The sequence below is a fragment of the Oncorhynchus kisutch genome, linkage group LG2, assembly GCF_002021735.2.
Source record: "Oncorhynchus kisutch isolate 150728-3 linkage group LG2, Okis_V2, whole genome shotgun sequence".
Taxonomy (NCBI): Eukaryota; Metazoa; Chordata; class Actinopteri; order Salmoniformes; family Salmonidae; genus Oncorhynchus; species Oncorhynchus kisutch.
This window is the reverse complement of record NC_034175.2, coordinates 26,480,759-26,500,513: the sequence shown is the minus strand read 5'-3', so window position 1 is coordinate 26,500,513 and position 19,755 is coordinate 26,480,759. Positions and strand designations below refer to the sequence as shown.

Genomic DNA, 19,755 nt, shown 5'->3' with positions numbered 1-19,755 from the left:
GCATTGTATACACATATCCTAACTTCATTTTCCCATTTCCATGAAGTGAGCAGTAGGACAAGCAGTACTTACTATTCCTCAGGTTTGAATAACGTCTATCTTCTAATAGTCACACACACGCACACATACACACTCTGTGATTTGTGACTAAATCATCATAGATATGTTGCCCATGTTATCAAGTGATATAAACAAACTTTTACATCACCAATCTATTATGTTAAGATCAGATCATATCTGTGCAGTGTAAGTGTCCTATTTTTTCCCTTCCAGATACAAGACATCCTAGTCAAGGGAAGCTGGGGGACAGATGCTTGCTAATTATGTTCTTTCATTAGATTTTGTATTTTTTCTTTTACTCTTCAAGGGAAAAAGAAATGTTCCCAAATTGAACATGTTCCCTCTCAGCCTCTGTCAGGATTCATATATGTGTTATTCTCCATCAATGTCTGGGAATCCAGCTCTTAACTGCTATTCTTCCCCAGAAGGACACTACTATTTATTTTATGTTCCCAAAATAAAGGGACAATTTCAAAGGGGCCATCAGGAAAATGCTTTTACATAAAACAGAAGTCTTTTTTTTTTTTAACATCACCTCAAAGCAGAAGTTCTGTATTTTTACTGGGCCTATTGATTTCACAACCGATGCCTTGGGGATGACAACCTACATTAGGGGGAGAATACCTTTGATACTTGTCATGATGTTGGAAAAGCTACATTAACTATTCACTACCCTTACATACCATATTTGGCCTATGCTATTACAATTCAATAACGTGTATTTTGTTTCTCAAAAGTTAATGTCGGCAGTATAAAGGAAAGAAATCATAGCTGCTGATGAACATTATTTAAAGTCAAAGAAAATATTACAGGAATTAAATTTGGAAGCATTTCCTACGACGGCTAACGACGGCTACTGTGGTTGTTTTGATATGTTGATTGGCTGTGAACAAATAGAGATTAAAGATAGGGGTCTGTTGGGTACACTCCTAGGGGAAAAAAGGTGCTATCTAGAACATAAAAGGGTTCTTCGGCTGTCTTGTATGTAGAACCCTTTCCACAGAGGGTTTTACATGGAAACCAAAATAGTTCTACCTGGAACCAAAAAGGGTTCTCCTATGGGGACAGCAGCTTCCCCTATGGGGACAGTAATGCTACATGTTTATTACTTTTAAACTTTTAGAAACTTTTTCTGCATCTTTGGGTTTTATAAAAACATTCAGCACCAAACTGTAAATATAAATTGTTGAACTTGAGGTATTGGGCTTCTCTCGAACCCCATGTGACATAAAATGCCCAAACAAGAATTAGGACATTCCTAACTGCTTAATTTGAATGTTATTTCAAATATGTCTTTCTAAGTAAATATACAGTAGAATGAGAAAGCGGTTAAAAGAAATCACATTTAAAAAAAGACCTAGACTGTACACTTAATATTTTACTTCATATAAGCTCATCACAACCTTCTAACCCCATTTGAAAGAAACCAGGAATCCAGCCTGAAATTAAATAAATGATAACAACAGCAAATGTAGAGAAGGAGACCAGTCAAACACAAGTGACCTGTTCTCTCTTTTTTTTTATTGGAGAAGGATTTGATTGAGTGGATGAGGTTGTACTCTGATGAGTAGCATAAGATACCGTACCAGAGGGCCAACTCTGCAAATAGTAGGAGTGGTACGCTGAAAACAATCAAAACTACACGTGATAGACAGCTCAGTCAAAGGTTAACGATAAGTCACGGACAAAACGTCTTGTTTAAAAAGTGCATTCACAAACATGACAAATACTCTCAAAGGATGTCTATTTTCATGTGATACAAAATATGCATACCTGTTTTAGAGTTGTCTGTATTTCTATACATATGTATTTCTTTAAAATGACATTTTCCCCCATCTTAAAAATAAAAAAAAAAGGTTAAAATCAGGTTTGTGATAATAGCAGCTTCAGATATCTCAACTTCTTCACTGTGCACCAGACATGTTACACATAGTCTTGGCTAGATATCCAAATAAAACCTTCACAATGTGTCTCTGTCGTACAACTGAAATGACATGTTGTCTTTATTGAAAGAGATATTTATAAGTGAAGTCTGCAGTTTAGAAAAAAAAAGGATCAATAAAATGCTGGGGCTATTAAATATATTTTCGTATACCCGCTTTTTTTTTGTCAATATCATAAATACTAAAGACACAGGACAATATTATAAGACAATGCTGGGAGACTTAATGTAAAGATTAAAATAGTTTAAACGTTTTTTTCAAGTTTTCTACTTCATAAGAAAAGAAATGTAGGCGAGCACAGTAACACCATAATTCCAATTTACTTCAGTCCCTTGCTCTTTATCTCAGAGCAAACATAAACATCAGCCAAACAGCAGCTAGTCAGTCTATGCACGTATAAGAGTTCGCTCAGCTTCATTTTAGTCCTTTCACAATAAGAGGCTTGCCCGTCACAATTGAGTCAAGATATTACTTTTCAAAAATAATCCTTAAAAGCAGTCAAACATACTGATAGAAACCAATAAGTACCATGCAAATCTTGCAAGACGGCATATTCTCAAACAAGAGACAAAGTATTCTTCGTATGAGCGAAATATCAATGAGGAGGGGTGAAAGGGCGAAAGTCAAAGACCTCTAATGAATACTAAATATTATATTTCCAAAAACAAACCAAAAAAAAAATGTTTTCTGTACATAATATAGTACATAAGAGTTCAAACTGGATTAGCAGTTTCTTTCCTTTTCGTAAGACTCTTGTCTTTCCTCAGTCGTTTCCTTACTAATAATAAAGTCATTAATTGATCCCAATCTCTTTATTTTCCTCCATAAATCGAGCGAAGGGGCGTCTAGCCCCAACCTCCAGACCTGTCTTATCCATCCCAGTCATGGGAGGACTGCTGCTGGCATTCACCCGGTTCATATGGTCCATACCTCCAGACATGGCCCTTAGCGAGGTCATACCTCCTCCACCCAGGCTGACAGGCAACTGGGGGATGCCTCCATTCTGGATGACGGAGATCTCGTTGTTCTTCATGGCCAGGCCGTTGGTGATGGCGGCAGCATACTGGTTCCAGAAGCCAGGGTCTACGTTCATGGCCCTCGCCGCCAAGTCCTTCTGAAACATCTCGCTAAACTTCATGGCGTCCCCGCCCAGCAAGGCCATGGGGTTCTCCACGGAGAGACGGCGTCCACGACGGGCTGGCGCATTGTTCCACATGTGGGTGCCCATGTGCACCTGCATTCAGTCAACAGGAAACACAAGGAACAGACATTATTATTCAAGAGCCTCTGGTCTTTTTTTCATGTTCTTTATATAACTTTATTTTTGAGGCAGACAAATGTACCCCTTTTCCTATACTTTTATATGCATTTTATTATTATATTCTCTCTCATACCTTCAGGTTGCCTTTAGTGGTGAAGGCTCTTCCACAGATCGAGCAGCCAAATGGTTTCTCTCCTGTGTGTGTGCGCTCATGGATCTGCAGGGCACTAGCTGAGGAGAAGTTCTTCCCACAGTTGTGGCAGTTGTGCTGCTTGGGGGTGCGACGGGGAGTTGGCGGTGCCAGCATGGGGGTGATACTGGGGCTCATGTTGGTCTGGGGTGCAGAAGCGGGCACCTGGATGCCCACAGGCATGTAAGGACCGTCATTCAGGGACATGGGCTTTCTGTGCCTGTGCCCATTCATCTCCATTTTGATCATGTTGGATGCTGTGTTTAGCAAGCTAGAGTTGCTCAGACCTAGAGAGAAAAAAATAGGATATGTTTAGTTGGGAGAACGGAGACGTGTGTTATTCAAATGACACGTGGAACACAATGATTTTAGACATTTCAGATATCATTCACGTAAATTGTGATTTGTATTTATTAATTTTCCTAGGAAACAAATTAACAATAAATGAACCATATCAAAGTCAGGATCATTGAATATACCTCTATCTCTGCCCAGGAACATCATGTTGAAGTGGTTCTCCTCCTTGATGAAGTGCCTGCTAGGCTGGGTTATGCTAGCAGTCAGGTCCAATGCCACATTACCTTCAGACACAGGTGCCGGGGATGGGGTGTCTGACTTCTCAGACTTCACTGTAGCCATCCCGTTGTTCTCCTGCCCCTCTGCTGCAGTGCTGCTGCTATGGTTGAGTGTGGCTGGGGACTTGGATCGATGACTCTCAGGGTGACTGTGAGCAGGGGAGAGGGGCTGCATGGACCCTGAGGACTCGGATAGTGCCGGGCTTCCAACACTCTGGCCTTCCAGGTCCCCCGAGGCATACAGCGAGTCATTGTTGAAGAAGTCATTCTCCCCTCCAAACCCGCCACCATTCTGCATGGGCTTCAGCCCGAACGAGCGACTCATATTGACAGAGGAGTCGATCATCTTCATCTGGTTCTCCAGAGCAGCAATGCTGGAAATGACAGAGGCAGGTGGGGAGCGACCAGGGGACATTCCTGAATATGGATGGAGAGGTTTGGATGGGTCCATCATCATCTCTCCTTCTTTCAGCTCTGCTTCGTCCTCCATAGCTGCCTCCATCTCATCCAGTAGCTCGTCATCGTAGTTGCTCATGGCGTCTAAGCTCTTCTCGTCAAAGGAGAGGTCGGTGTCCATCTCCTGAAGACTCTCAGGCAGGGGGGTGTTGGGGATCTGGCCCCCCATGTGCATGCGGATGTGCTGTTGCAGGACTACAGCGTTCGTGAACTTCTTCTGGCAGATGGGGCAGGAGTGTTGGACCCGGAGAGGGGGCTTGGAACGATGGACCCCAAAGTGTGTTTTCAGATTGCCCTTGGTGGTGAACGCTCGGCCGCAGACCTTACATTTGAAAGGCCTTTCCCCTGTGTGAATGCGGTAGTGCATCTTGAGGGCGCTCTGGCAGCTGAGCACACGGTGACAGATGACACACTGGTTGGGGTCGGTCATCTTCTTGTCGATGTTCTCCACTAGCTGCTGCAGCTTTGAGGTCTCAGATGTTTGCATAGAGTCCAGGAGGCCGCCGAACGGAAACTTGGCCTTGAACTGATCAGAGATCATGGGAAGGATTGGATGGGAAACCGAGGAGGGGGCAATGATGGGTTCAGTATAGCTGCTAGTGGATGTGGTCGCGGTGACCGTGGTGGCGAGGACCACTTGAGTAACGGTGGTTGTGGTGGTCGTGTTCTCACCAGGCCTGGAAGTGGGTAGGTTTGGGGGCAGGTGGATGCCCTCTGGTTTAAGAATTGGAGGCATGTCACCCCCTAAGTTGGGCTGTGGAGACTGTGAGGTGGTGATCATGCCTGCTTCAGTGAAGAGGTTAGGTGACCGAGAGGCACACTCACTGGAGGGTGGGGAGGGCCTCTGGGGTGATCTGCTAAGGGGAGTGAGGCTCGGGGAATCACCGTAGCCTCCCATCATGCTGGGGAGAGTTGTGGGGAACTGGAGCCCGACTGAGGTGGGGACTGTGGGGAGAACAGGTTTGCTGTCCAGCCAGGTGGTCACCGGCTTCTCTGGGGGGAAGGACATACCATACGGTATGCCTGAGCTGGTCGGCACGTTATCCAGGTATTCTGGCACGGGATAAGGGTTCATCTGGACGTGTGGGTACTTCTCCTTGTGCCTCTGGAAGTGGACCTTCAGATTGCCCTTGGTGGAGAACCGGTTTCCGCAGATGTTGCACTTGAAGGGCCGTTCGCCGGTGTGAGAGCGCAGGTGGATCTGCAGGGCACTGTCACTGCCAAACACCTTGGCACAGAACCTACACTTATGCTTGAAGAAGGGGTCCTCGGAGCTGGGCTTGGTGTCGAAGACAGACACGTTGGGGGGCTTTCCCTTGCGGTGCCTCATCAGAGCGGAGAGTGGGTCAAGTGCATTGGCCGTGGCAGCTATACTGGCTAGCGGGTTTGGGAAGATGACACTGCTAGATGAACTGTGAGGTATCAGCGGTAGATTGGAGGGACTGGTGCTCAGGAGGCTGCTGTGGCCTAGTGAAAGGGGGCTGCTGGAATTCCTTGGCAGAGCTGTACTGCTGCTGCTCATGCCTCCTCCACCTGTGGATTCAGCTCCACTGCTGCTGCTGTGTGTGATTGAAGCCATGCAGGGAGGCAGTAGAGACGACAGCACATTACCACTGGATGGAGGGAAAGAGGAGTTTGCTGAGGTGGTGTTGGGCATCGAAACATTTGACTGCTGATTGCTACTCTGCTGGGTATGGGAGAAGAGGGGCCCATCTATAGCAGAGGTGAGGGAGGAGGAGGAGGAGCCCAGGCTGTTTAGCGGTGAGGGCAACCTGATGGGCAGCTGGTGGACAGGGGGAGTGATGAAGTTGTGTAACTGCTGGAGTTGACTGGGCACGGCAGGGAGGCTGGAGGATGACGGCCCCTGGGAGCCAGCAACTGTGCTGTGGTGGTGGCGGTGATGGTTCTGGGTTGGCTGGGTGACGGAGGGCTGCCTTTGCATCAACGCCACCTGACTGCGGATCTGTTCGATCAGTTGGAGTTGGTGGATCTGTTGCTGCTGCAGCGCCATCAGCTGGTCCAGGATCATGGGGATGGCCAATGGGGAGACCCCGCTACCGGCCACCGCGGCATGGACACTCTGGGAGAACTGAGCCACTGCCACGCTGGTGCTGTGTAGCGTCTCCAGGGTGACGTTGGTGCTCGGCATGCTGTAGCTCTTCACAGAGGATGGGGCAGGATCGCAAAGCTGAGGTAGAGCACCATCTGGCTGTGGGGAGGTGTCACTCTCTTCGAGGTCCACCGGTTTCTCAAGAGACAGCTCCATGGGCTCGTCCTCCTTGTCCAGGGCACTCATACCCTCCAGGGCTATCTCTGCGCCCTCATCGTCCTCACCGGGGCTGTGGCTGCTGCCCTCTCCAGCGTCCTCGCTGTCTGCCTGGTCACTACGACAGCTTGGCGAGGGCGATGGCTCTGCAGGATACTCCCGGGAGGGTTCAGTCTCGTTTTCGTTTACTATGAGCACCAGGGGGTTCTTGATGCAGCTCGTCAGGTGTTCACAGAAATCAGACCACTTGAAGAACTCGGCACAACACTTCTCACACACATGGGTCTCCTCGCTCCCACTGCGGCTCTCATTCCCACTGTCTGCGTCATCCAGCACTTCTCCTGTGGCTGAGGATAGAAGGGGATGGAAGGGGGAGGGAGAAAGACAGAATGATGGGAGGGAGACAAAAAATGAGAATTAATGAATAAATAATCAATAGAATTTCAACACATATTCTGCAGAGCAGCTCTGCAAAGATTTAACCTTTAATTATTTTTTTTCTTTCTTTTAACGTGACCAAAATCAATATTCTTTTCTTTTTTTTTTGTCTGAACAAATTGCCCTAGTTCACCAATTCTCAAGACCCAGTTTTGCGCATTCGAGCCCTCTCAATAGAGCCAGGCTAATAATTTTCTTTGTGCAATCCATCAAATTATGAGGGCCTATCAATTGTGGATACTGCCGCTTAATGAAATTCCATAGAAGCTATTGATTTCCAATATTTCATGCAATTCACAGCTGCCTCATCTGTTGGGTACAAATCAGGTCTTTGATGGGCCCATTATGATTCTCCTATGCTATCAAGCCCCGCCATTTCCACCTGAATTTCAAATGCTTGAGCCTCTTCATTTAGCATTGCTAAGGTAATACATAAGCCCTGCATCTAAAGTGAATAAGTGAATAAATAAATTCAACCTTCAGCAACTGCTTGTGACTAGCTGCAATGCAATATGGAGGCCCAGTGTATTCTACTTTGAGAGATATTTTTAGAATATGTTTCAAATTAAAATGGTTGAGACTTGTTGTTGCTAATGTTGTTGCTTATTTCTCCCAGAATGTCCTGGGAAATTTGACCCATAATGTAAATGAGGATGTGAGCCCAAAATATATGAATTACCGAAAATTGTGCCCTTATGACAGTACATCTTTTGAAATGAGAACCATTCTCTTTTTAAATTAGTAACATGCAGCTTTTGTTACTCAGTTAGGTTTGTTCATCTTTCCTCCTCTCTCTCCCTTTTTGAAATGAGACTCAACAAATGACATGCTAGTGCCATGGCAGCAGTCTCTGATTAGTTACACATGTTTAATCACAGTTGTAAGAAGCCACTTCCTCTTCCGCATACTACCATCAAGTGCCAAGAAAGCAAGTAGGTTCATCCGAACATGTTCCTAATTCACACCTGATCAAACCATGAATACATGCTCCGTTTATTTTATCTCATGTTCAAGTGGATGCATGGCTGAGTCTTTGTGCGCGTGCGTGTGCGTGTGTATGTGTGTGTGTGTGTGTGTGCACGTGTGTGGACCGTGTGTTAATTATTCCCATAGTGAGAGCTTGCTACTCTCCTACATGAAAAACTGCATGACTGCTTTACTTCGGAGACCCCAGCCACTATGACTTGACACCCATAGACGCGTTTTCTAGCTCCTCAGAAACATAATTTGCTTGTTTTGAAGTGCTTAACCTGTGTGTAAAAAAAAAATCACAAGGAGAGAAATAGTGGGGGTTGACGTGAAACCTTTGAAAATGGTCAAATGTAAAGACATGGATCACCTTTTAGGTTACTATGGTTCAGTGGTTTCTTTCAGCCTGAAAATGCATTTCAAGACTATTTATTACCAATTAGTATATTATCTCAATCAGTGAATTATGTAATAATTATATTATATATATATATGTATGTATGTATATATGTATGTATGTATGTGTATATATATATATATATATATATATATATATATATATATGTATGTATATATATGTATATATATGTATATATATACATACATATATATACATATATATATACATACATATATATATATATATATACATACATATATATATATATATATATATATATATATATATATACATATATATGTGTATATATATATATATATATATATATATACATATACATATATATGTGTATATGTATGTGTGTGAAAATAATAATATAACTTTAAATAGTAACATGAATTTGAACTCACTCAAAATAAAAACATATTGAATTGTATGATCATTTGCTAAAGAAAATAAATCCAACAGATCCACTACAAATACTTTTTCACCCAGTACCAGAGAGTGAAGATATTAAGTAGTATTCCCACACTAACCCTAACCCTAGTGCAAGTGTTTTAAAACCTAATTCAAAATGCCATCCCAGGTAGTCATGTTTATATGTGTGTTTGTATGTGTGTGTGAGAGAGAGATAATAGGGTATTGTAGGTGTTTATGTATGAGCATATTTGCCTGTGGGGGCAAAGGAACAAACACAGGTGAAACAAAAATCAAAGCAAAACCAAACATGGCACTTCTCCAGGGAACCACTCAGCCACAAGTCAACAAATGGGAGGAACGTACCAGGACATATGCGGTGTTGATGCTTGCAGTTAAGGGTTACATTTAGACTAGTGTGGAGTCTGGTTCGGGTGGCTTTTTGTTGTTGTTGTTCAAATGTACTTTCAAAATGTCAGAACACACATACAACTGTCTTCCACCCCCAATACACCCTCCTTTTTACTATTTAGACAAAAGTGGTGGATGAGGGTGTACTATACAGGTGTACTGGAACACACACACACACACACATCAACAACAGGAATACCTTCTCATTTCCATAAATTACCCCCCCCCCCCTAAATCAATCCAAACGTTTTACATTTTACAGACTACAGTGGTTCATTCAACACGCAGAAAACAGTGAGGGAACGTACGTTGCTCTATGCTTCAGTTCCTTTCGAAGGGCACGACATCGCCGACCTGTATCACGGCCTTTGTGACTCCTACGTGTCAGTTTAATGAGTCATTAGTGAAATAATTCATCACTCTTCTTGTAATTTCTGGCCAAGGGGGCGACGACACTACACCATCAGGGTCCGGTGTCTTTAACTTAATTAATAATCAACCGAAAGGCCTTCGGAAATGCTATCTGTTCATCCCCAGGAACACACTGGGGGCAGAGTGACGCAAGTTGCAGGCATTGTTTGATTTCTTCCTGTGTGGTGTGACACAATGGCATAAATGTAAAATATACAAAATGAAGTTAACGATATGACAACAAACATGACGCACAGTGGGAGCCAGGCATGAAAGAATTGCATACCATTCAAACAGTATTTTTCATATATTGTGTCTTTAGTGGTGTACATAAAGTAATTTTACTGGTATAGGCCACACAGCTTCCATTTGCACAAATGGACCTACGTATGCTTCGTGTGAAATGAGTTATTGACTTCACAAGACACCAATACAAAACTATGAAAAGAGCAAGTTATTGGAAATAGAAATGCCACGTGATTGAAGGCAGAAATCCCCTTAGCCGATCAACAGACACAGGGGCTCATTTCCATAATTCAGGGTGAAAGGTCAATAATCTCAATGAGTAGGCATTGTTATAAACCGATTTGTTATTAGCATTTATTATAGCAGTTATTATTGTCAATCTCTAATTTCATTCATACAATTTGCTTTGTAAGTGAGTGCATTTGTTGGCCTTTAAACATTGATCAATTGTGATTTGAGTATTTTAATATCTGTCATCTAGATCTAAGCATTTTGGGGATTTTGCATGTTCAAGATGAATACCAATGAATCTATTGAGAATTCTCACTATAGTGAGATTACTGTAAGTGATTGAATTTGAAGGGCAATTATTTGAGGATGTGTATATCACATACTGTACATTTCATTGCATTCCAACAGAGTTAAATTGAGGCCCCAATTCTGGCCATGTCCTACTGTTCAGAACATTTATATGAACAAGAATTTGAAATTGAGGTATCACCGCTTTTCAACTATCCCTTTCTTTGCTAAAATGTGTTGGTCCACATAGATGTGTCATAGAAACGTATCACCACAATCGTTTATTTACTTAATGGACTTTGTGAACTGATTGAGATCATATGTGAATCATCCATATCCCTATCGCTAAAATAAAAGCAGACGACAGTAGTATAATGCAAATATTCAATATATATATATATTTATTTTGTTTAGTATGCCTACAATCTGGAAGGTACAGTTTGTTACATAGGAATATCATTTCAGGACTAACATTGGGAAGGTTATCGCTGTCTTATTGAGACAACTAGAGACTTCTTTCTGGGAAGATAAGCATTTGATTACGGGGTTGATTTTCTCATTCTGGTGCAAATCTCTGCAAATAAAACAAATACGTGGTAAATGAAACACATTCTTTTTTTTTGAGATGATACAAATGAACTACATTTTCTAGAGGAAGTATAATACACCAGACAGGTTGTTCTTTAGGTTCTATGTGACTGAGGCTAGATCTTGTTTCGTGTGAATGTGACTTTGTGTGTGTGTGTGTGTGTGTGTGTGAGGGGGGGGGGGGGGGGGGGGTTGTATTGATTCTCTTATAGCATGAGAAAGGAAGGCATTGGAAAATCCAATGTGGTTTTCATTTCTTTAAGAGTCTTCCTTTACTCAAATGCAAATATGAAGCTCAACACAATCAATAGGGGGATTGTAAGACGTTGTATCGTTTTATCCACTATCTTGCTCAGCAATCTTCGGCATGCTAACGGAAACCGCTAATCTCACATGTTACCTCAAAAGAGGTATTCATGCTCTCTACTGATTATGTGACAGCCACTGAGCAATGTATTTAGCAAATTATTAAGCAATTACAAAGTCTCCATTCTTAAAGGTCCAATGTAGCCATTTTTATCTTAACATTGAAGCATTTCTGGGTAACACTTAAGTACCTCACTGTGATTGTTTTCAATAAGAATGGTCAAATATAAACTAAAATAGATTAGCAAAGATCTATTTTCCAAGCAAGAATTGTTCTAGGACTGTCTGAGTGGTTTGAGTGGGAGGGGAAAACTGAAAACGAGCTGTTATTGGCAGAGAGGTTAGGAACTCTCTTTCTTATTGGACGTAACTAATGTACTGCCTGGTGATGTCCCCAGGCAGGCCAAATCTCCATCCCACCAAAACAGCCTGAAATTTCAGGTGGTCTTTTCAAAACAGCTCTTACACTAAAAGGGCATTATCACAGTATTATTCCAACCTCATAGTGTGGGAAAATATATACAATCATATTTTTGACTGCACTGGGCCTTTAACCATTTCCAGATTCACAAACAGCAGGGTAAACGCACACACCACCCCTACACCCCAAACACACACACAGAGATGTGTGAGGTACAGTCATACATGCAAGCACACACACACACACACACACACACACACACACACACACACACTTGCAAGTCATATAAACTCTATAATCATACAAAATAAATAGAAAGCACCCAAAATGTTAGAAAATTATTATTTTATTACACAAGTTACAAAAGCTTTTTACTCTGGGAAAATTACATGATTTAATTTAAAAGCTTCTCTTTTGCCTAAACAAACATTGTTTCTTATGATATCTCATGCTTGATGACATGATAGCATGGCCTGAACCCTCTACCAAACACTTCCACTTAGGTCCGAGTTCAGCCTCAATCACACATCCCCGGGACTCGCCAACTCCTCTTCCCCTTTAAAAAGCATTTTTTCCCTCCAGCATTTAGGAGAGCTTAGGATCCTTAAAAGAGAGATGAATCGCTATAGGTCCAGCCCAAGCTGTGAGAGAGGGGGGTGAGGAGGAGGGATAATAAGGATGCCTGCAGGGTTCAACAATGTTAGAATTCCTGTACAAATTACTTTTTTCCACTGCATTATTTTTCTCACTATCTCCCCCAATTTCCCTGTGTTGCTTTTACATTTCGACTACCCTTTTGTACGACAACCGTCCCGTCAAGATGGCTAAGGAGCAGAGGACATTCCCAAAATGCCACCTCTCCAACACACACACACACACACAGCGGTGACTATCCCTGCTGCCTCCCTCCAAGACAGAGCCGCTGGTGATGATGTACGTACGTCTCAAACAGCTCCTCTCTCTCGGATCTCCCCACCAGGACCATCACGCACATCCCCATCCGCACCTGCAGAGCAGTCCCCCACCAGGCAGAGCTCTCTATTTCACAGGCCTGGCCCTCACGCATAGTGGTACAGTAATATCCTATCCTCTCTGACAGAGGGGTCTTTGTCACTGCATGCAGATGTGGCCCCAGCCCAAACATTAGCGATTTGTTTGCCTAAGCGTATGCAATACAGTATTCAATGACAGCCTTCTCTCCTGATGATTGTTTGTCACGACGCTGGCGAGTTCCTCTTCATCAAGGGGAATGATAGTTATTGTGTGTTTTTAAGCTCTAGGGGTTGTAATTAAAAGACAGCCATATTGGGGTGCCTTCTTCTTGGAAACATATTTGGCATGGCTGTGTGGGTGGTCCAGAGTCTTCCACTGAAATGATGAGAGAGGATTAAAACAAATGCCAAACAAAGCCTCACTGAATGGCAAGTGGGGTTACAGCCCATGTTGTCACTGCTATCAGGACGTTCCCTCACTATATATCATCTCTCCTTTATCTCTTTCTTAATTCCATCCATCCACTTCAATATGTTTTCCCTCTCTTGCTTCGCTCGTTCACTTGCAAATGTTAGCAGACACCCGAACACTGCGTCACTTAAAGAGGTTTGCCATTATGAACGACTGGAGAGGATTCACTTTAAATAGTTGTATTTTCAGGTGTGTGTGTGTGTGTGTGTGTGTGTGTGTGTGTGTGTGTGTGTGTGTGTGTGTGTGTGTGTGTGTGTGTGTGTGTGTGTGTGTGTGTGTGTGTGTGTGTGTGTGTGTGTGTGTTCTCCCTCACCCCTGGGGAAAGAGCTCTAAAGGGACCTGATGCAGAGGAAGCAGCAGTGAGATGAAAGCTTGTCGTTGTTAACACTGTCTAGGACACGGCTAAGCCGCGCTGCCAAGGTCAATGGCACAGCTGTTCTAATTGTATTATGAGCTTGACATCTAGCCGCAGCCCCTGGCAGGGCGAGGTGGGCAAAGGTTAAGTCAGCCAGCTCTATCATAGCTTTTCTAACCAGCCAACTTCAGGGCAAGTGGCTGGGAGGCCTGGGGGGTGGGGTTGGGGGGGGAGTAAGGGGGAGTAAGGGAGGGGGGCGAGAGACGCTTGTTGGCACTGCATGCGATTCCACTTTTTCAGGGCCACCACACAATAGGGCCCTAAAGTGCTACATTGGACAACAACGTAAACTCCCCACAAAAGCCCTAAGCACAAAAAAAAGGTCAAATCAAGGCGGGATTGAAATAACTGATAAATCCCAATTAGACGCAGGCAGGAGGTGTAACGCAGCCGAGAGCAACAGCATGATATCAGAATTGCAGAACCCGGAACCCCGAAAAGATATGATATGAAAATAGAAGTCTGGATTCATCCAATAACATTTAGAAAAACATCTACTATGGTATAGGTATAGCAACTCGTTTCTGTAGGCCTCTGTTCCCTTGCTGTGTCGTGACTGGGAGGTTACACACAATCAGCCAGGTCGGCGACTAACAGAATGGATAATAAGTCCTAACAGTGTACTGAAAGAGAATTGGACCCTCTGAATTCCTTCGTACAACATACGCCATTTTGACTTCAGGCAGAGTAATCAATAGTGTTGTCAGTAGCTGTACTACGGCAGTACGTAAACGGATCACAGTTACATCATACGTTTTGTCTGACATAAAGTGGTATGGTTACTTCAGGTCGTATCGGTGGAAATACAGCATTGTAGGGTATCTTATCGAATGGTCTATCACTGTCTTTTGTCCAAGGCGTGTGAAGGCTTCTCTCAGTGAAGCACAGTCTGTTCTGACAACAAACAAGTCAGTGCATTCTTTCAACATCAGAAAGGATCCTCCGTAGCAATCGACATCAACTTATTAAAATGCTAAGCAGTATGGCGTCGGTAGTTCTCACACAGCCATCTAGTATGGCGTGTGTGTGTGTGTGTGTGTGTGTGTGTGTGTGTGTGTGTGTGTGTGTGTGTGTGTGTGTGTGTGTGTGTGTGTGTGTGTGTGTGTGTGTGTGTGTGTGTGTGTGTGTGTGTGTGTGTGTGTGTGTGTGTGTGTGTGTGTGCGCGCATGTCTATGAGTGAGTGTAGCCGTGTGTGCAGACAGGTCACCTGACACAAGTCAGTATTGAAATTAGATGTTTGAAAGAACGTCTAACTCTGACGTGAGACTCTGAGAGCTGGTAGCAGCGTGATCCACCGACTACGTTCTTCTTCATCTCTTTTCAGAAGTCAAGACTTAGAAGACAGAAGGAGAGAGGCATTCCACTCAGATCTATTTGCCATAAGATGAAAATATCCAAACCAACAGAACTGAAGAGGGCTTTCTCATTGACACAGCTGTTTGATATTTTGATATGAGAGAAGGAGATGTGACTTTTTCTTGAACAGGCCCATGACAGTAGGCTCTAAAGAATGCGTCACATAGAGCACTTATTTTGTCATCTTATTGAATTCATTGGGAAAATACGGATCTCCTTCCTCTTCCTACTCACGTAAAACGCCCTTATAGTTAACGAGGATCATCTTTAAATGAATGCTTTCCTTTATAAGGTCATTATTACCCTCTAAAACACAATAGATGGCATATGACAATCATAACCACGCTGTTTTCAGCATATATGCCTGTAACTAATAGATAGATGCCATTTCACTATCCATGGTTCTTGATATATACAAGATAATGTATTTCTAGCCTGTTATACAGATGATACTTTAACCCTGGCTTTACTCTTGCAATTCATGGCTATAATCAACCTACAAGCGAGGCAAGTGTGATGTATTGTCCAATCAGCTTAGCTAGTTACATGACATTTTTGGGGGGACACTGACTGCCCTATTCATGTGTTACGTCAGGTATGATAAGACAATGTGTAAATAAATGAATCACAACCCATGCTCAGCATTGTGACTTGGTCACCCTAAAATGTTCACAAGGAAATAAGACTGTTATTTGTCCCTAGGGATGACATCACACTTTTAATTTTTTTTACAGGATCAGTACAAAGGATGTGCAGTATGTGCTGGTCAGCGATGGTTCAAGATAATGACAGTTGTTTTGTCGAGAATACCACGTAAGCTGTATGGATAGTCAATAAGAAATGCTGACTAACACATGACACTCTTTCTCGATCTAATAGGAAGGAAAATAACGTGTTGGTAATTTCAGAATGCTGTTAAAATGACTTGAAAAATCCTTAGGATTGCAATATACATTTTGGAGAGGAAAAACAAAGAGGTATTGTGAAGGTTTTAAATGATAAAATATCGCACTAAACTTAATTATATTTATATTATTTTTAAGGTATATAGGAACTTTTGCAAGCTGCAGATACTTAAATTGTTTTTACAAATAATTATGTAGTTTGATCACGATTCCTGAAATATAAAATAAATAACAAACAAACAATGTAATTAAAATATTGAACGAATCTTTACTCAATAATGAATCGTGCATAATTACCCATGTATGAGTTTACATGTGCATTAAACTACATTATAGACAAATCACCGGGACCTGATGTAAAACGCCATCGAAGATTTGTATTCGATAAAAAAAGGGTTTTCAACATTAATATATGGAGGAATTTTTTTAATCTTTATTTTTTTTTAAATGTCCGGATAGGCTATAAAACCAAACTGACATGCATTTTCGTGTCGTGTGCTTTGGGTGAAGATTTCACTTTAGCTTTCTAATTAAAAGGTTTTACACTCTTCAGGCGCATGCAGCACATATTTTTTAGAAAAGAGTGACCCCTTTCACACGGCTAACCCTGTCAACTGACCGTGTAGACATAGGGAACTACACGAAAACAAACCAAGTGTGATACATTTATGTGAGGGAGTAAACAAAAACATTTCCATGACAAAACATGTTCTGCACTTAATCTATCGCAGAATATGCAATCCGCTCCTTTGAATGCCAGGATAGGCATCGACACTGGAAAATAACCAACCGTATGCCGACATAAATAAATCAAAACGACTATGTACTGTCCTCTTTTAGGAAGAAAATGTTATGCAATGTATTGATGTAAATACTTTCTCAAAGTCCGAAGGCATAAATATGATGTAGAGCGTGGTATGTTCAACATAATTACATTGCTTGGTATTTCAAATGTTTACATCTTGCGTGCTGTGTGTGTGTGTGTGTGTGTGTGTGTGTGTGTGTGTGTGTGTGTGTGTGTGTGTGTGTGTGTGTGTGTGTGTGTGTGTGTGTGTGTGTGTGTGTGTGTGTGTGTGTGTGTGTGTGTGTGTGTGTGTGTGTCAGAGAGGTAGAGAGAGAGAGCCACACCAACTGATGAGGTTGCGTTTAAAGAAAAAACATGTTTGATTAATATAATATTTGAACTCATATTAAAATAGTTTCAAACTGTTTAGTTTCTTGATACGAAAACTATCGGAGTTTCTTATGAACCATACTCTGAAACAGAGAGCTCACTTGCACTCGTATAACGCAGTAGGAGATCTATTTGCATGTAAAAACTAAGACAGGTATGAAATTGTTGTGGGAGTTATCGAATTAAAACTGTTAAATACCGACTTGAGGCCATTGCATTTGCTTGTGTTATGTTGCTTTGTTACCTAAAAGCACAACCAACAACGGTAGGCTATTAAAAGTGACTTCAAGAGTGTTTTTGATAGTACCTTAACGTGCTCTGAATAAAGCTTGAAATGTCACCAAATGACTTTCTTGTAATAAAACAGGTAGGCTAGTTATTGGAGTAAGTAAATAAAGAGTTCCCATCTCATTTGTAGGTTGCGTTGGGTTTCACAACATGATGAAACCGGTGGAAGCGACAAGGAGATCTATGCGTAAAACCATAAGCAAAGTTTCGCAGGGACCGCGACATATAGATACACATTCTATTTTAAGTCATATGACCGATATTATAAAGTCACTTCTACATAAATACATAGCCTTTCCAACACAAATGATGTCCCGGAAAAGCTTGCATTCGGAGAAAACAATACGTTTTGTAGACTTGGACATGCGTTTAAAAAGATTCTCCCAACCGCAGATAGAAGCATAACTTACCATTTTCGGATACCACCCCGGCTATTGTGGAATCCTCGTCCGACTTGAGGTGCTGTGGCTTCGCTTGCTTGCGACGGGACATGCTGCTGATACGCTGCGAGATGTTTCTGCTTTTTGCAGATACATCAGCAGCGACCGAATGAAAAAAAAAATTTCACAAATAGTCTGGTTGCAAAAATTACGGGAATTAGCTAGTGTTGCTGTTGCGTGGATTGCGCATGTCGGTATATAATTATGATAGTGAATAATGCATTACGATTAATGGTACTGTGTGAGAGGGATTGGCTGAAGTCCAGCGGACACACACTGGATATGGTAATGAGGGACAGACTAAGCAATTAGCTGCTTCACTCTCAGACTATCTGTCTCTCTTCTCTCGCTATCCACCTCCTCCAACAACACACAAAATCTCGCTTGTTACGCCCAGCATTCATGGGGGTCTACGTCGCGGAAGGTCAGCTTTTCTCCTTTCTGTGGAGCTTTCTTTCACTGGTGCTGGAGATTCATTGATGCAATTCTTTTCTTGCGTGTATCCAATACTTCAGCCATGCTTTTAAGTAGTATTTTCCACTTGGGTTGTGAACTTCTGATAATTTAGATGACGGAATTCGAACAGTTTGTCTCAATGCTCATACTTTCCATCCATCTTTTCTTCCATCTTATTTAGACTAGATAACTTTTGTCCCACGACTGAGTACTTCCTGTGAATGTGGCTGTGTGCATCTGAAAGTGTTTTTAATGTCCCTGAAGTGGTTCAGTCTTTTTTATTTTTTATCTTCATATAATTGACAGCATCCTCATTCAAATAACCTCCTTGCCGTTGGACATCAGTCGCCGACACCCGCTAGAAGCGGAGGGGACGAATAAAGTTTTTGAGGATGGTTGTGAGTTGTTCCCAGTGCGCCTTGATGATGCAATTCCGTTGTAAAGGGGAATTATAAAAATTCGGTTTGATTGCCAGCGGACAAGCAAGGAACATACTCGTTCGAATTGCCACTCAAAGTTTGTTTTGCGTCTTCTCAGAATCGGCGCGCCTTGTCGGAGTTATGAAGTATGAAATAGTTCCTTGTCTCCATACGCACCTAATCGTTTGTATAATGAGCGTTTATAAAAAATACAAAAAATACACCCCAACTGGCGCTGGGTGGCTAGATGTGCTCTTCCCCCTCGTGGTGCTTTGCTCCCGGCTGCGCGTTTGTCTCGAGCTGCTCTCCAAAGTCCCCTCTCTTCCGTCAGTTGCACGCCAAAGACCCCGGTCCTTTCCAAGGAGCTTTAGATTTTTTTCCGGATCGATCTACGTTCTCATATGTCGAACATGAAAGTCGTCTTCGACTTCACTTGAGGGTTCGTAACAGGAGCACTGCTTGGGAGGTTTGATGTAGCCGTTGTTGCCCTCGCCTTTAGCTCGGTGTGTGGGGACTGTGTTGTGTGTGAGAGAGTTAAACCTTGGGCTAGGTTCAGCCCATTGCGTTGAGCGACCGCTAGGATGTACCACACCGTTACTGTTTAAGTCATAAGCTTCACACTAGGCTCTGGATTCCACGACGAAGCGTATTTGATACCATATAGACATATTTCCAAATATCAACCATCGGAATAATCAGTTTGTCTAAAGTGTAGTAAATAAATGTATCCAAAAATGGGTCTGTGACTTTATGTATATCTAATTAGATTACGTTTCCCTATAGCTTCTAACATTAATTTATTGCGAACGATGTGCTCTATATTTTATCATATAGCCCTCATTTAAATTTTTGTACATAATGTGGAAGAAAAGATTGGAAACAAAAGTGTTGACACAAAGAG

General features: G+C 42.4%; 1 protein-coding gene across 1 annotated transcript; it reads right to left on the bottom strand.

Annotated features, from left to right (window-relative positions):
- Positions 1-1,562: 1,562 nt before the first annotated feature.
- On the bottom strand, positions 1,563-19,371 carry LOC109903934 (sal-like protein 3). Its single transcript, XM_031792106.1, has 4 exons — positions 17,950-19,371; positions 3,934-7,098; positions 3,398-3,741; positions 1,563-3,237 (listed from the first exon to the last, which is right to left on the bottom strand). The coding sequence occupies exons 1-4, from the start codon at positions 18,029-18,031 to the stop codon at positions 2,797-2,799; spliced, it is 4,032 nt and encodes a 1,343-aa protein (XP_031647966.1). The 5' UTR covers positions 18,032-19,371; the 3' UTR covers positions 1,563-2,796.
- Positions 19,372-19,755: the final 384 nt, after the last annotated feature.

Excerpts from the sequence above, each read along its gene's own strand:
- LOC109903934 (XM_031792106.1), bottom strand. The coding sequence starts at position 18,031 with ATGTCCCGTCGCAAGCAAGCGAAGCCACAGCACCTCAAGTCGGACGAG. Across the intron at positions 7,099-17,949 it reads CGGGGTGGTATCCGAAAATG|CCACAGGAGAAGTGCTGGAT; the intron begins GTAAGTTATGCT and ends TTCTATCCTCAG. Across the intron at positions 3,742-3,933 it reads GTTCCTGGGCAGAGATAGAG|GTCTGAGCAACTCTAGCTTG; the intron begins GTATATTCAATG and ends TTTTCTCTCTAG.